This window comes from Tachysurus vachellii, chromosome 12, assembly GCF_030014155.1.
Source record: "Tachysurus vachellii isolate PV-2020 chromosome 12, HZAU_Pvac_v1, whole genome shotgun sequence".
Lineage (NCBI taxonomy): Eukaryota > Metazoa > Chordata > Actinopteri > Siluriformes > Bagridae > Tachysurus > Tachysurus vachellii.
Window position 1 is genome coordinate 10876684 of NC_083471.1, and position 15670 is coordinate 10892353.

General features: G+C 38.7%; 2 protein-coding genes across 3 annotated transcripts; both read left to right on the forward strand.

The window, feature by feature from the left end:
- Positions 1-854: 854 nt before the first annotated feature.
- Positions 855-8420, forward strand: oclnb (occludin b). Of its 2 annotated transcripts, none has more exons than XM_060883265.1 (9): positions 855-922; positions 1284-1346; positions 1426-2092; positions 2181-2342; positions 3087-3205; positions 5363-5467; positions 6417-6588; positions 6777-6818; positions 7604-8420. In XM_060883265.1, exons 2-9 carry the CDS (start codon positions 1306-1308, stop codon positions 7700-7702), a joined length of 1407 nt encoding a protein of 468 aa, XP_060739248.1. In that variant the 5' UTR covers positions 855-922; positions 1284-1305; the 3' UTR covers positions 7703-8420. The 2 variants fall into 2 exon arrangements, with proteins under 2 accessions (XP_060739248.1, XP_060739247.1); XM_060883264.1 differs by having other exon boundaries at positions 859-958.
- Positions 8421-8565: 145 nt separating this feature from the next.
- On the forward strand, positions 8566-14988 carry gtf2h2 (general transcription factor IIH, polypeptide 2). The gene is made up of 15 exons (XM_060883266.1): positions 8566-8889; positions 9810-9887; positions 9978-10014; positions 10099-10185; positions 10290-10340; positions 10426-10480; positions 10926-11031; positions 11415-11505; positions 11600-11687; positions 11927-12034; positions 12745-12808; positions 12999-13105; positions 13201-13303; positions 13727-13766; positions 13928-14988. Exons 1-15 carry the CDS (start codon positions 8831-8833, stop codon positions 14036-14038), a joined length of 1185 nt encoding a protein of 394 aa, XP_060739249.1. The 5' UTR covers positions 8566-8830; the 3' UTR covers positions 14039-14988.
- The last annotated feature ends 682 nt before the right edge of the window (positions 14989-15670 follow it).

The following is a 15670-nucleotide window of genomic DNA, read 5'->3' on the forward strand; positions in this document are numbered from 1 at the left end:
TTACTGGTCTGACAGGTTTGTAGACTGTATAGTTTCACCTTACTACCCTTGGCTAGTTTCAAGGAGAGAGAGTGACTTTCACCGTACACTGCTTCTGATAATGAATGTAGCCAGTTTGTACTCTCAGTATTGACCAGAAATGAAACTGTGGTCTTGTCTGAAAATATAATTGCAAATGAATAAACAGGCCTGCAACAAGTTGGCACAAAACCCAAGTGAGTAATATCTGAATCAATCAATCAATCAATCAATCAATCTATCTATCTATCTATCTATCTATCTATCTATCTATCTATCTATCTATCTATTAATCACATTTCCACATTCATTCACCATTTCAGTTTTTTTTATTCTGGTCAGGATTGGGGTGAAAACATCCAATTCTTGGATTACTGCGGGTGAGGCAAGAATACACACTTGAAGGGGGATGCCAGACACACACACACACACACACACACACAGGTTGCTATGCACATGTTTTTGGACAGTGGGATAAAATTGGAGAACAAAGAAGAAGCCAAAACACATCTCAGATTTGAACCATTTAAGGAAATTCAAATTGTTTCTATTTTTCTATGTATAAAGTAGTTTTTATTTAGTAATTATTAAGTATTAGTGCATGCGCACTAGTACATTTGTGTTAGTTTATGTGATGTTAAGTATTAGTGAATGCGCACTAATACATTTGTGTTAGTTTAAGTGATGTTAAGCATTAGTGCATGCGCACTAGTACATTTGTGTTAGTTTAAGTGATGTTAAGTATTAGTGCATGCGCACTAGTACATTTGCGCCCCCAGGGCTATGAGAAATGGGGTGGCCGGTGTTGTAGAGGGCGTGGTCTGGGCGTGGCCTGAGCTGTGTACCTGTACGTGCTGCGTATAAGGCACCTGAGAGATACGACTTCTGTAGCGCAGGTGAACAGGTGTCTTATTTATCTTGAATTTCGGATTGATATCAGGTAATTACATTGTTTGTTCTCTAAATATTAAAAAAGAAAAAAAAGTTTATTTGTGACGTGCGTACTTTAAATACAGAGTCTGCTTATGAGCACCAAAACACGTTAATTAGTCGTTAATTCCAGCCTTAAATTTGAGCTTATTCCCTAAAACACAATTATAGCAGCATCCTCAACCTACACGATGTCGCAGGATAGGAACCATCATTGTCTATGCAAAACTCTGTGGTTGTGAATGTAAAAAAACAAAGGCTCTTAATTGTAGCTTTCATGGGATCTGTGTGTAAACTTGTTAGAGAAACTCGTGTTGTTTTGTTTTTGCTATCAGATTTCCATCAGAAGACACCATCATGCCTTCACCTAGACACACCAACAGTAACAGCAAGCGGACGTAAGTTGATTTTATGATTCAGTAATCATATAGTTATCAGACTTAGTTCATATAAATGATTCATTTTCTAATTCTTTAGTCATAGAATGTCACACCACACGTTCTCACACTACCCTGACGAACAAATGCTCCACTTCTATCGCTGGACGTCACCACCTGGTGTGATCAAGATCCTGAGCATCATTATCGTCATCATGTGCGTGGCAGTGTTTGCCTGTGTGGCATCCACACTGGCATGGGACTATGAAATGGATGGCATGGGTATGATGGGCATGGGCATGGGCATGGGAAGCATGGGCGGTATGGGCTACTACGGAGGAGGAGGCTATGGCTCAAACATGTATGGAGGTGGTGGCATCGGCGGTGGGTCATATGGCACGTATGGTGGGAGCTACGGTGGGACCTACATGGACCCTACGACAGGCAAGGGCTTCATCATTGCCATCTCTGCCATCACTTTCATTGCAGCGCTTGTCATCTTTATCCTTGTGGTGTCAAGGCAGGGCTCAGCCAGGTCCCCAAGGTTCTACCTGGCAATAATCATCATCTGTGCGATTCTGGCCTTGCTCATGCTCATTGCTAGCATAGTGTACCTGGTAGCTGTCAACCCCATGGCACAAGGGTCTGGCTCCATGATGTACAACATGATGTGGCAACTGTGTGGCCAGTACCAAAACCAACCACAAGCATCAGGCCTACTTATCAACCAGTACATGTACCACTATTGTGTAGTGGAACCTCAGGAGGTGAGCAGTTGTCTTTCACAAGGGAAAAATACACACTATAGGTCATGATAAAAGGCAAATTCTTTAATTTGAGTCATCCTTCTTGCAGGCCATTGCAATTGTTTTGGGATTCCTGGTGGGCATAGGGCTCATCATTCTCATGGTGTTTGCCATTAAAACCCGTTCCCAGATGAACCGGTATGGGAGTCACCGCGTGCTCTGGGAGGAACCCTATTCCAATGATGGCCTTTCTCATGGTGTCGAAAAATGGGTGAGTAGAACACCATGGGTTTGCTGAATGTTTAATTCTTTGCACTTAATAGCTGGCCCAAATTAGATGAAAGAAAAGCCATTTTGGTTACGTTTCTGGGTGTGTTCAAGATTGCCGGAGGCCCTAAAATTGCTTACTATATCTTAACTTCCAATCTGTGAAAGCAGCGCATTGTTTGAAGTAAACCATGTTAAAATAATGTAGCTTGGTTATACAGCAAACCCATTGCAGTGATGAAGGTCCTCCATAATCCTTCTACTTTTACATTTTTCTCATATTTACATTAGACAGAGGCAGGCCTTGGCCTGGGAGCATTTTCATGCCAGTGAAAGCTGGGGCAGTTTCGACCTCTGTTTGTGTCCTGGTATCTGCAGATAGTAACTGGAGGAACTGGTTCTTCCAGGGTTCTTTCATATTGTTTACTGGAGAGAGAGAGACAGCGAGAGAGAGACAGAGAGTGCGAGTGTGCTGATGACAACAAAGGAAAAAAAATGTAACCGTGCTTCAGAGCTACATGTGAAGTGATACCTTAACACAGGAATAGGTGTTTTGTATTCAGTCATTGTGCTGATGTAGAAAATAATCAGCTTGCTTTAAGCATTTTTTGATGGTATCTGATGTATCGTCCCTAAAATATCCTTTGTTCTTTCTGCTAACTGGACCCTGTTTAGTAAACAGACTAAATCCGGGTCAATGGGTACTCTGGTGGTGGAGGATTATAATCTGTTCTAACTCTGTTCTCAGGTGACTGACGTATCTGGGGGTCCTGAGACTTACCTGAATGACCACAACGATCACGTTGGCAACTCACGGAATTATCTGGACCAACCCCTGGACATGAAGAAGCCTCTCTATCTGCCTGGGTGAGTGTGCACAGCCATTGGACTGGTTTAGGTGGAAGTTACACACCTGGAAATGCTTAAAAAAGATTTAAGGTTTCCTCCATTTTCTCCCTGATTTGATTTCCAATTCCCACCCACTAGCTAGAATAGGTGAAACATTCCTGGACAATATTTAGACATTCAACATATACCTACTGAGGGAAAGGAGCATTGTGTTCATTCACTTTTCATTGCGAAGTGGAAAAAGAAATTCTAAAAATGACTTTATATATAATTTAAATATATTTAAATTGGAAAAGAATTTATGGTTTCTTTTCAGCAGCCATGTCATTCTTCTCTAGTGTCACTCTGTAGTTATGTTTTAAAGAACGCAGCAATAACCTGTAATCTACCTGGTAACCACAGATCCACACCCGTCTGCTTAAAAAACGGCTAACACATGCTTCCTCTGAGACGTGATCTCACAGATGGTCATGATTGGCTAGTGTCCCTGTGATTGAAAGGAGAGAGAGATTATGCCCCGCCCACTCTGAGAACACAGGAGCCTTTTGAAATGAAAAACCAATGGGTCTCATCTATGTATAATTATTATATATTTAATTGTTTCACTGTGCAAATAATTGTTTTACAATACGGCAATAACTCAGAGTGGACCCGTAGAAACAACAGATTTATCATAGTTTATTCTAATGAAACATTATTAAATCATAATATATTTTGGTTACATGTCTGTCCTTTTGTTTCATTTATTAAGCATTAGTGTAGAATGCTTATATTTTAGGACAGTAAGACACAATTAATAAAAAAAATAAACAGGAAACAAGGTTTTGCCTTCAGAACAAACTGACAGATTGAAATCTGTGAAGCCAAAGCAATGAAAAAGTGTAAAGTGTATTTATTCTTAAAAATAGAAACCATCATGAGGTAACAGTCTGCACAGTCCTGCTCACAATGGACCTGAAGTAAGCAGAGGAATGTATATGTTCTTTTGTTTCTTTTTAAAACCCGAATATCCTGATGCACAGGAAGCCAGCCGGGTGACCATACAGAAAATAAAAAACCGTGTTTCAAAGGTTAATGAAAGTTGTTTGCTTTTTTTTTTTAATTTTAATATATAAATGTTTTTTTGTTTTCCTCCCACTGTAGCTGTAACCCAGAAGCAGCTGTTTAATAATGTGGAAGTTGCTTCCTGTTATGACGTAAATCATTGACACTTCAGACTCCTTCCATAAATGTGAAATAAACGTCTCCTTACAAAAAACTAAATGCATTACTAAAAAATTCTCTTTAGTCTTCGATCTAATGAGTCATAAATTATGTGGAACATCTTCCGTACAAGGGAATGAGGTGCTGTCAAGGAAATGAATCAATACCTTTCCGACCAATGAGAATCCAGAATGACATAGTGGTGATTATAGTCATTAGAAAGTCAGTGGTTTATGATTCAGATGCTAATTAAAGCCACTAAGCTGAACAGGATCTTCTATTAGACGCTGACGGAAGAACGTTGCGTAACTGTAGGAGAGTAAGAATGTTGCACGATGGCTTCACATTCATCAAGCATTTCCTTAATATAGCATTTAAAAAGAATCAGCAAACTGCAAACTAGCAAGAGAAATATTTAAAATTCCTGGGCAAGTCACAAATTTTAATCATCGTTCTTTTTGAAGGAAAAAGAAAAGCAGATGGTGCATTCAGTTTACGTAACTCTTCCTTCCTTTCTCTCCAATTATGTCCAATTACTTATGAAACAAAACTTTAAGATCATTAAAGTTTCCCTCATTTGTTTACTTAGACAAATCAAGCATGTTATCGTTCGTGTGCCAGGTCATGGGATCAACAGCCAGCTATAATAATAATAATAATAATAATAATAACAATAATCATAATAATAGTAATAATAGTAATAATTATTATTTTATGTCAAGTATTTGAGTTCTTAGCAGTTTAAACAAGCTGTAAATACGCCAACTTATATACATATATATAAATTTCTCCCAATTCTTGGCCACTTGTGTGACTTGCTGGCGGTCCCTGTTATTATAATTTATAACCCTGTGTTATTCGTTGATTGTGAAAATCCTTAAACTCTTCATTTCACTGACCTCATCTGAGGTTTTCAGTTCCTATTTGTTCTTTTTTCTTTTTAAAACATTTCTGTATTCTCCGTTATAACAGTGACTCCGACACGACCAGCACAACGATTGTGTTGAAAGGCCGAGCGAGAGACTACGACACGGGAGCAGAATCGGCAGATGATCTGGATGATTCTGACTATGACGGGCAAGAAACTTTAAAATACACTTTAAACTTTACACCGAGGGAAAAATTAAGTGGAATTTTTTTTTCATGTTCCGGTTACAAGAACCAGAATTCTGTTTACGGTTTGTTTATGGTTTATATTTAACATAGTGGGTCTACTTGTTCTCCCTCATGTTTGTCCTGTTCCAGAGAAACTGCAAAGCATAAACGCGACATAAAAATACATCTTTAACTGTTAAAGCCATTCATATTATAAACATGGGCTGATTTATGCTTCATCAAATAGTTGGTGGTGATTTTGTTTTGGTGTTTATTTAAGTGTGGTTTTTATCTTTACCAGATTTTTAATTCAGAGGTAAAAATTGATTGTCATAAGGGAATTATTTTCTTCTATTATTATTTATTATTATACTCTTAAGGCTTAGTTTAATCCCAGTTTAGATGCACCGGGTAGAAAACTGTGGAAACTCTGAAGAGAAGAATCTGATCAGTGTGAAGAAATAAGAGGAATCAGCAAGAGGAAAAAAAACACAATGAAAAGAAAATAGTAGCTACAGCAGAATCAAGCACCTAATTACAAAGAGGAGGAAATTGAATTTAGCGGGATTGTTTAGCATCATTTCTATTTTTGATCAGATTCATTTTAATCCTTTTTAATTAGATTTTTAAAACCTTTCTAAAAAAGTATTGTACGATCAAAATGAGATTTATAACACAGAAAAAAAAATCTTAAATACATCTATTTTAAAAATCTATTCATTTAGCTTTATTTTTTCCGTGTTGTGAATCTCATCACATTATAGATATAAACTGTTGAATCTGATGAAAGTTTTTATTCTGGTGTCCTAAAGTGATAGCACAGGAAGCGGCGTAGTGTTGCTTTACTAATAGATCCGTCATTGGGATTAGTTTGGAAACCTGTTCAAATCTGATTGCGTGTCAGTGACATCATTATGTCTCTCTCTCACAGCGAGTTCCCTCCGATCTTGAACGAAAGCGAGCGGGTGGATTATAAGCGTGAGTTCGACCACAATCTCATGGAGTACAAGCGTCTGCAGGCTGAGCTCGACGACATCAACCAGGGGCTGGCAGACGTGGACAGAGAACTTGACAGCCTTCAGGAAGGAAGCCCACAATTCCTGGTGAGTGAAAACTGGAAAAAAACTGATCCGGACGTTACTCACCAGAGAGACAAAAGACACTTTAGCTTCTACGTCATATTTTGAAGGATATGTTTAAACTCTTCAACTGGCTGAAATGTCACCATGAAATGCGTTGAAATGTTGACTGGATGCTTTAACCAGCTTCATTTTGATCTGTTCTCCATCAGGATGCCATGGAGGTATACACACGCCTGAAGAGCTTGAAAAGGGTAAGAGACAGTCCTTCAGTAGTTTTGTCCTGTTTACATTACTGTATTAATTTAAATTAAGTACTGCATTACTGCTGCTCTATGTTTGATGTTATAAAAGGATGAGCGTCAGATTTCTGTTTTCCTGACTGCAGCCAGATTTAGAGATGAGTTGGTTTCGATACCTGAAAAAAGACTAGGGTTGGCTGTGTGGACTAAACAGATGTGGCAGTAACATCCTATTGAGCCTAAAAACATCTTTTGGACCAAAATCAGTAATTAGCATCAATATATGTCTAACAGGTCTACACGAATCAAGACAGTTTAGCTACATGTTAATCTCTTGACAATAACAAGCTCTAATTACACTGATGTGGAGCTGGCTGTGTGACTGCACACTTACTCTTTCACCTCCTTATTCAAAGCGTCACTGAATCATAAAATTGTCGATCCTCTAAAAAAAGATAAGCTTCTACTCAGCACAGTTTCCACCTTGCTGTCAGGTTTTCCATCAAACTGTTCCTCCAGAAGGAGTCTATTGAGGTTTGTTGTGCACGATTTCATCGACAGGTCTCATTCAGTAGGTTTTCCTTCTGAGGTTTTTTGTTATATTTAACTCTGAGACTCTTCATCATCTTATTCGATATCATCAGCAAAACATTTCAGCAGACCAAACGGGGTACATGAAACAAACCGCCATAAAAAATAAAAACAGGCTGTATATTAGTCTAGTTTATTAAACATGAACCTTTTGTAATTCTCCAGTTTTCTCTGTGTCTTTATCTGTGACGCTCTGTTCCTCACAGTCATCAGAATACCAGGTGAAGAAGAAGAGATGCAAACAGCTGAAAGCCAAGCTGGCACTTCTTAAGAAGAGGGTGAATGATTACGACCGGAGACCATGAGCCTTATGTTGATATTGTTGCTTTTGAGCCATTACAAACACTAAGCTTTTTTTCTCCTCTAGTTTTATTGTACATTTTGTAGTGTAACATTTGCTCTGCTGTGTGTTTTTTATTCTGGAGTTTCTCTGCTGTATAATAACCCGTGATGGGATAAATGTGAAAACGAAGCAGGATGCAGTATCAGGATGAATTATCAGAATGTTTGTGCCATCAGCATGAATAAATTATGGGCTCAGGCTCAGGCTGAGAGCTGCACTATAGAAACTGTTTGTGGAATCAGAACAATAAATGTAAATCCTGGAAGCACTTTACAAATTCTGACTTGATTAAAATGTAATCATCAGCTTGTAGGATCAACAGAGTGTTCCAGACTCGAATATATGAAAAGGAAAGACTTTAGACATTTAAGACCCAGGTTTTTTTTTAATATTGTATTTTATTTGAATTTATTTTTGTAAATGATGTCTCTTTTTTCATGATATTATATTATATAATTTGTTATAATACTGCATTATTATAGAATATTGAAATTTTCTGTCTTCTAATTTCATACATACGTTTTCTACAGCATTTGTGGGCAACAGTAATTTTACGTTTTTATTTTTTTAACGCAAGTTTCTGATTTCTTGTTTGTTGTGTGGAATCAGTTCCGAATTCCGCCTCAGTCTTTTGCATGCACATTCTGTATTGAACAACTTATTAAATAATGTATTATTTACTTGTTTTTTTTTCCACACGTTATGAAGTTTGCAGTTTGTATTTTGGTCATTTTTGTTCTATATGGAAGTACAATAATGAAGTTACATGAGCTAATTAAAGGAAGGACACAAACCCGGAACTGAACATAACTGCGTGCTTTATTTCAGGGAGGAATGATTATGGTGTGGCACACGCAAGAGCACGAACGAAGCGCTAGCTAAGTGTTGCAGCTAGTGCATTAATTTATAAATGTGCCAGTTTTATATCTAAATATTATTAACTCCAGTTATTGTTTTGTTTTTTGGAAACTATCCTCCGCACATGAAGTTAAACAACTTGTTTACTTTGTGAAATTAGACAGCTAGCTCAAAGCCGCGGTCACTGTGGGTTGTTTACTGTTTATTTTAGTTTCGTGTAATTGTGTACAAAATGATGGATGAGGAACCGGAGAGAGCAAAGCGCTGGGAAGGAGGATATGAACGAACATGGTGGGTGAATATTAACCTCTTCTGACTGAAGTCAACAAACAGAATCCGGGCTTATGTCCCTGGGCAGTCCGGGTGTTGCAGAATGTAGTGCTGACTGCGTCGTCCATTGATCAACAACTCACCATAATTATATTCACTGCTTCATATCTATAAGTAGTCCGTCATCACATCATCTGTATATATTACAGACACTACTGCTGCTATATACTGTACTAAAAGCATAATATTGCACAATGTTGTTATTTGCACTCCCACACTTTATGTACATAACTGGAACTATCTATTCTATATTCATATTTGATACTCATTCTGTCTATATTGTATCTCGTCGTCTGCATTGTGTTGTATAGTTTGTATAGTATAGTGTTATTTATGTCTGTACTTAACAGCTGGAACCAAATACCTTGTGTGTGTCAACACATTGCCAGTAAACCTGATTCTGATGTATGTGTAAATAAAAACAGATTCAGGGAGATTTCTAATTAAATTCAAACTTGAATGTTAAGTTGTTGTTAAGGCTGTTTTTCTCTACTAATGTAAAATCTGTGCTATTAAATGATTGAATAAAGATTAATAATAAACTTGCCTTTATAATACAGACACATTCTTCATTTTGTAGATCTAAAGCAACTGAGATTGTGAGTGTCAGTCATGAGGTCTGAATCCATAACCTGCTGGTCATTAGTATATATCTTTATACCTGCTAATACACTGGATTTAAGATGTGTAGATTTTCCCCCATGTGTCTGCATGGTACACAAAGGCTGGACTGGCTTCCCCTCCTATACGAAGTGTGTTCCTGTCTCACGTCCAGTGTTCCTGGGATCTGCTGTGACCCTAACCTGGATAAATCACCTGCTGAATTCATGATTAAACTCTTGATTCATAATTAAACTTTTTTTTTTGTCATCTGTCCTCAGGGAGGTGCTGAAGGAGGATGAGTCAGGGTCCCTGAAAGCCACTGTAGAGGACATTCTCTTTGAGGCCAAACGCAAGAGGTGTGCATGAAGGAGAAGAGTGTGTATGATGTGTATTATTCTAAACTCCATGAAAATGTGAGTGCTGATGTTCCCTGTGTTATGTTTTAGGGTGTTCGAAAGTCATGGACAGGTTCGGCTGGGAATGGTGAGTTCTTCTTAATATTGTCTTGTATTTTCTAATTAAAAAGATTTAGTGTTTTGTCATTAACCTGCTGTAATTTGTGTGCAGATGCGTCACCTGTACGTGGTGATCGACTCGTCTCGGACGATGGAGGACCAGGACCTGAAACCCAACAGACTCACATCCACTCTGAAGGTGAGAGCTGACGTCCTCATACTCGCTGACTGAAATTAGTACTCATGAAATAATCACACACACGCACATGCACACTCTCACTTACGCTCTTGTTTCCTCCTCAGCTCATGGAGTATTTTGTTGAAGAATATTTTGACCAGAACCCCATCAGTCAGGTAACATGTAGACTTTTATAGTATAGATGTGATATCAGTTTGTGCAGTTTTTTTTTCTTTAATTAGTGATGTGTTTTTTCTGCAGATTGGTATCATCACCACCAAGAACAAAAGAGCTGAGAAACTCACTGAACTTGCAGGTAAATAACATACACTGAGATTTATCACAAACTTTTCTTCCTCTTCCTCTTCTTCTGCTAATACTGTAAAAAAGTAAATGTTCTTTTTACTACAACAATAATAATTTCATTTTAATTTTAATTACTACTGCTTCTATCAATATTTACTTCTATTAATAGTACTATTATTAATAATAATAGCAGTCATAATCTTTATGTAGCAGCTCTTGTACATTAAATGCCGTTTGAACTGCTTTACAAGAAAAGCTATAAATAAACAGCAAATGCAAATAGCAAAAAAAAAGAAATGTTCTAGTAAGAAGAAATCGTTCTGAAATCAATATTAGCAAGTAGATAGAATTTGTTGTAAGGAATGTTTTAATTGTCTTCTGGGAGAACCACAGAGTTGGTAAATGAGCTACAGCACAGAGTTTTTTTTAACAATTCTTCTTTGTTGTTGAACCAGGAAACCCTAAGAAACACACAGCAGTGCTGAAGAAAGCCAGGGACTCAGGGTGTGTGGGAGAACCGTCTCTGTACAACGCCCTCAGCATCGCCATGCACACACTCAAGTGGGTGGAGAATTTACAGCACAGATTACTGAATCACAGATTTTTATTTTTTTAATCAACTCTTTTAGGTGACTCAGGCTGATATATATGTGAATACAAATTTACATTGTAATTTAATTCAATGAAAATTCAACAGCAAATTCACACTGAAACTTGAGAGCTATTGAGCTATTGTGTGCGAATGTTCTGTCATGTTTGACTCTTAGCTGTGTGAATGATTCCATGAGAGGGATGAGCCTGTGCTGGAAATGTATTTTTTATATGAATCAGTAGCACTGTAATATTCATGCAGTAAAGTTTACTATACAGGGATAAGTCATTATGTTTTGCAAGTTATATATAAATGTGTGTGTGTGTGTGTGTGTGTATGTATGTATGTGTAGACACATGCCAGGACATACCAGCAGAGAGATTCTAGTCATCTTTAGCAGTCTGACCACCTGTGATCCAGCTAACATCTATGACCTCATTAAGGTACAACATCAGCAATATACAAAGACACAGACGGTATGTTCTAAAATAAAACACTGACCTATTTGTCTAATTGCATGTCATTTCTTGTAAACAGACCCTGAAATCGCTTAAAATCCGAGTTTCTGTGATTGGATTGTCTGCTGAGGTTCGGGTGTGTTCGGTTCTCACCAGAGAAACAGGAGGTGTGTGTGTGTTTTTGCTGTTCCTCTCTCATGACCTGCTTCTCCTCCTCATGACCCAGTTCTGTGCTGGTAAAACATGTGAACACACCTCGGTGATGTGTAATAAAGCCAGGATTATCGGTGGAGCTCTGAGAACAGGGTTGGGCTTTAATTGATTGTTAAAATTGTTTATGTGTTAACGGCAGATCGGATTAGATCATCCGATCAATGGAACCGAAACGTGCTGTGTGTTTTAACAGGAAGCTACAACGTGATCCTAGACGAGAGCCACTTCAAGGAGCTGCTGACGTTCCATGTGAAGCCTCCTCCTGCCAGCTCGTCCTCGGAGTGCTCACTTATCCGCATGGGTAATGTAGCAGAATGGCAGCTTTCACACGCCATAGTTAACACATTAAACACCTTCCACACAGAGTCACACTCTTTGACAGTGTGTAGATGTCCGAGAGGCAAAATTATGATGGAATTTGACAAGCACAGCTAAAATCTGAGGTATATAAAGAGATATACGGAAGGCGTTAAGAAATGAGAAGGCGTCCTTTACTGTGACATGCACACTGAGGACACGCCTCCTTTACTGTGATTGACGCACACTGAGGACATGCCTCCTTTACTGTGACTGATACACACTGAGGACACACCTCCTTTACTGTGACTGATACACACTGAGGACACACCTCCTTTACTGTGACTGATACACACTGAGGACACACCTCCTTTACTGTGACTGATACACACTGAGGACACACCTCCTTTACTGTGACTGATACACACTGAGGACACACCTCCTTTACTGTGACTGATACACACTGAGGACACACCTCCTTTACTGTGACTGATACACACTGAGGACATGCCTCCCTTACTGTGACTGATACACACTGAGGACACACCTCCTTTACTGTGACTGATACACACTGAGGACACGCCTCCTTTACTGTGACTGATACACACTGAGGACACACCTCCTTTACTGTGACTGATACACACTGAGGACACGCCTCCTTTACTGTGACTGATACACACTGATGCATATGCTGTATTTCTCTCTTCTCTTCAGGCTTCCCTCAGCACTTTATCGCTTCTGCATCAGATCAAGATGCCAAGCCGTCCTTCAGCATGTCGTAAGTACTGATCACATAATCACACACTGAACCAGTGAGAAACGTCCTGAGACTCTAAAGTGTGTATCTATACACAGAAGTATAATTATCTGGAAGGTTTCACAGGACGGGTGTGTGTGCGCGAGTGGTTTAAGTTACCTGGTGAGTTGTGACTGATCAAAGTTTTAATGAACACTAATGTGTTTCTCAGGCACTTGGAGAGCTCAGATGGAGGACCAGGTCTCAGTCTTGGAGGTTATTACTGTCCCCAGTGCAGAGCCAAATACACTGAGCTGCCCGTCGAGTGTAAAGTGTGTGGTAAGTCCTGATTTTACACATTCTGTGCTCATATAGCTCTGATGGTGTGTGAGTGTATGAGCAGATACCTCTCTGAGCGTGTGTGTGATCCTCAGGTCTGACGCTGGTTTCAGCCCCTCACCTGGCTCGTTCCTTCCATCACCTTTTTCCTCTGGAAGCGTTTCAGGAGCGTCCTTTAGAAGAGCACACAGGAGACAGGTGTGTGTTAGTGACATACAGTGTTTAATGTGTTGTGATAAAACTCATATTAACAACTCAGCTAACTGGAGAACTCTGCTAGCTCCTGGGGTTTACCTGTCAGAGACTGTTGAGTCGATATAAAGGTTTGGGCCTTATAACAAATAATAGAAGTAAATACTGTCTCCATAAACACACTAGACATTCCTGCTTTCTACAGTTAACTCTCTGGTAAATAAAGGGCAGTGAGGGACACAATTAGAGAGGAGATGATGATGATGGTAATGATTATGATGATGGTGACAGTGATGGTGTTCATTCTAGTGCTGATCATTATGTCAGTGATCTACCACCAAAGTAATATCTGCTCAGCTGTGCCCCTGCTCTGTGTTTTTACTTATTTTAACACATTTTACACACAGTAACACTTTCCTCCACACTCAGGTTCTGTCAGGCTTGTCAGGGAGAGCTGAAGGACAAAAGTGTGAGTTCCACGTCTTTTGTACATTTAGTGGTTTATTTTATGCATGTGTAATTTTTCAGGGTTTTTCTTATGGGCCTCTCATCTCCTGTTAAATTCTCTCTCTCTCTCTCTCCCTCCTCCTCTTCCTCCCTCTTCCTCTGTCTCTCCCTGTCTCTCTGCAGGTGTTCAAGTGTCCGCTGTGCGTGAGTGTGTTCTGTGTGGAGTGTGATGTGTTCATTCATGACACGCTGCACTGTTGTCCATGCTGCATACAGAAACAGGGAGCTTCATGAGGACACAGTTTAAGTCACACACACAAAACTCAGAGAACCTTCTTCTTCTGCAGGATCCCTTCAGGGGTCCGTGTCAAAGTTACAGCTTTCAATGAAAAAGCTACTTCAAGAGTGTGAGTGGGTGCGTGTGTGTTCACGTTCTGGTTATGTATTATTTACATTAAACAGAACATGGTGCTTTTACAAATATATGTTTTCTACATGAACCTCAAATGGTGTGAAATGTGGGCAAACTAAACTACACCATGCACATCAGAAATCAGGACACAGAGACTCCACTGGTTCCTGTCAAAACATCACACACACACCTCATAACCTTAAACACACTCCTGGAGATCCTGATTAGCTGGATTATGTGCGTTGGGTAATAAACAGCTGGGTGGATGGAGTTCCAAGAGCCTGGAGACAAACAGCCTGTGGGTGGGATGGGTATATAGTCACTCTCCTGTCAATCACAGAGACACCAGTCTTCAGTGAGTGTCTTTGATCTCCTGTATGTAGAAGAGGGAAGCTAGTGCTTTATGAAGCACATGTTAGCCTTCACTAGCTTTACCAGGTTGATATGAAAAATATGATAAAAAAAATGAATTAATGTGGGCTTTTTGTGGGTCTCTTTGAAAATCCTTGTGGAAAACTGCAATCTTCCAGACCAAAAGTCAAGTGTTATGGTTTCAGAAAATGAGTGTTTTATAAAGCCAGTCCTGTTCACCATGTAAAAATTTCATGAGGAAATGTTTCTTTCAAGCAACCTTTCACTCCTGTGTATCATTAACATGAATTTTGGAGTTTAACTTTTTTAACAGGGTGTAAATCTTTCTCCTGTGTGGTAAAAAAAAAGCTTTAATTAGCCGAAGTGTAAATAAGTTGTAACACAACAGCTGTGATTCCTTCATTTGGCTGTAATTAATTTTTTGATGCCTGAATCCAAAATAAAACCGGTTCAGAAAACAGCTTGGAAGTAATGTTAGAATAAGGTGTTTATTGTTGTCACATACATTACAGTACATTACTTTCCTCACATATCCTAGCTTAGGAGGTTTGGGTGAAAACACAGGGTCAGCTGTAATGCAATGAGACTGCTTTAGTGAATAACTCTTACAGAACAACAATAGTTTGTTTATTAAATAACGTCTCTAACTGCTTTTCATCCTTTTAATGTTGTGGATCGTCAAACGTCCACGTCTCATATATCTACATATATACATATATCTAATATTGCTCTTGAATTTTGTATTATATTATTCTTTATATGAACCTTTTATTCTATGTTTATGTGCTGTAAAGCTGCTTTGAAACAATGTCAGTTGTAAAAAGTGCTATACAAATAAACTTGAATTCAATTGAAAAAAGTGATTAAAAATAATCATGACAGACCAGCAGGTAGCGATGAATACACATAAGGGAAGGACTGATTTGCGTTCAAAAACCAAAACATAAGAAGAAATGTAGTAAAGTGAGAATAAACGAGCGATTTTCCAGCTTGGAGAAGGTGAAGTCTGGTGAGGTTTATACACGGTTTATTTAACGCTAGCAAACTTCTGTCTAGCTAACTATGCTAACACCTGTTATTATACAGTATGTTATCGGCTTTATATAACAATCATTAATTAGCGATTCACTGATAATTATGAG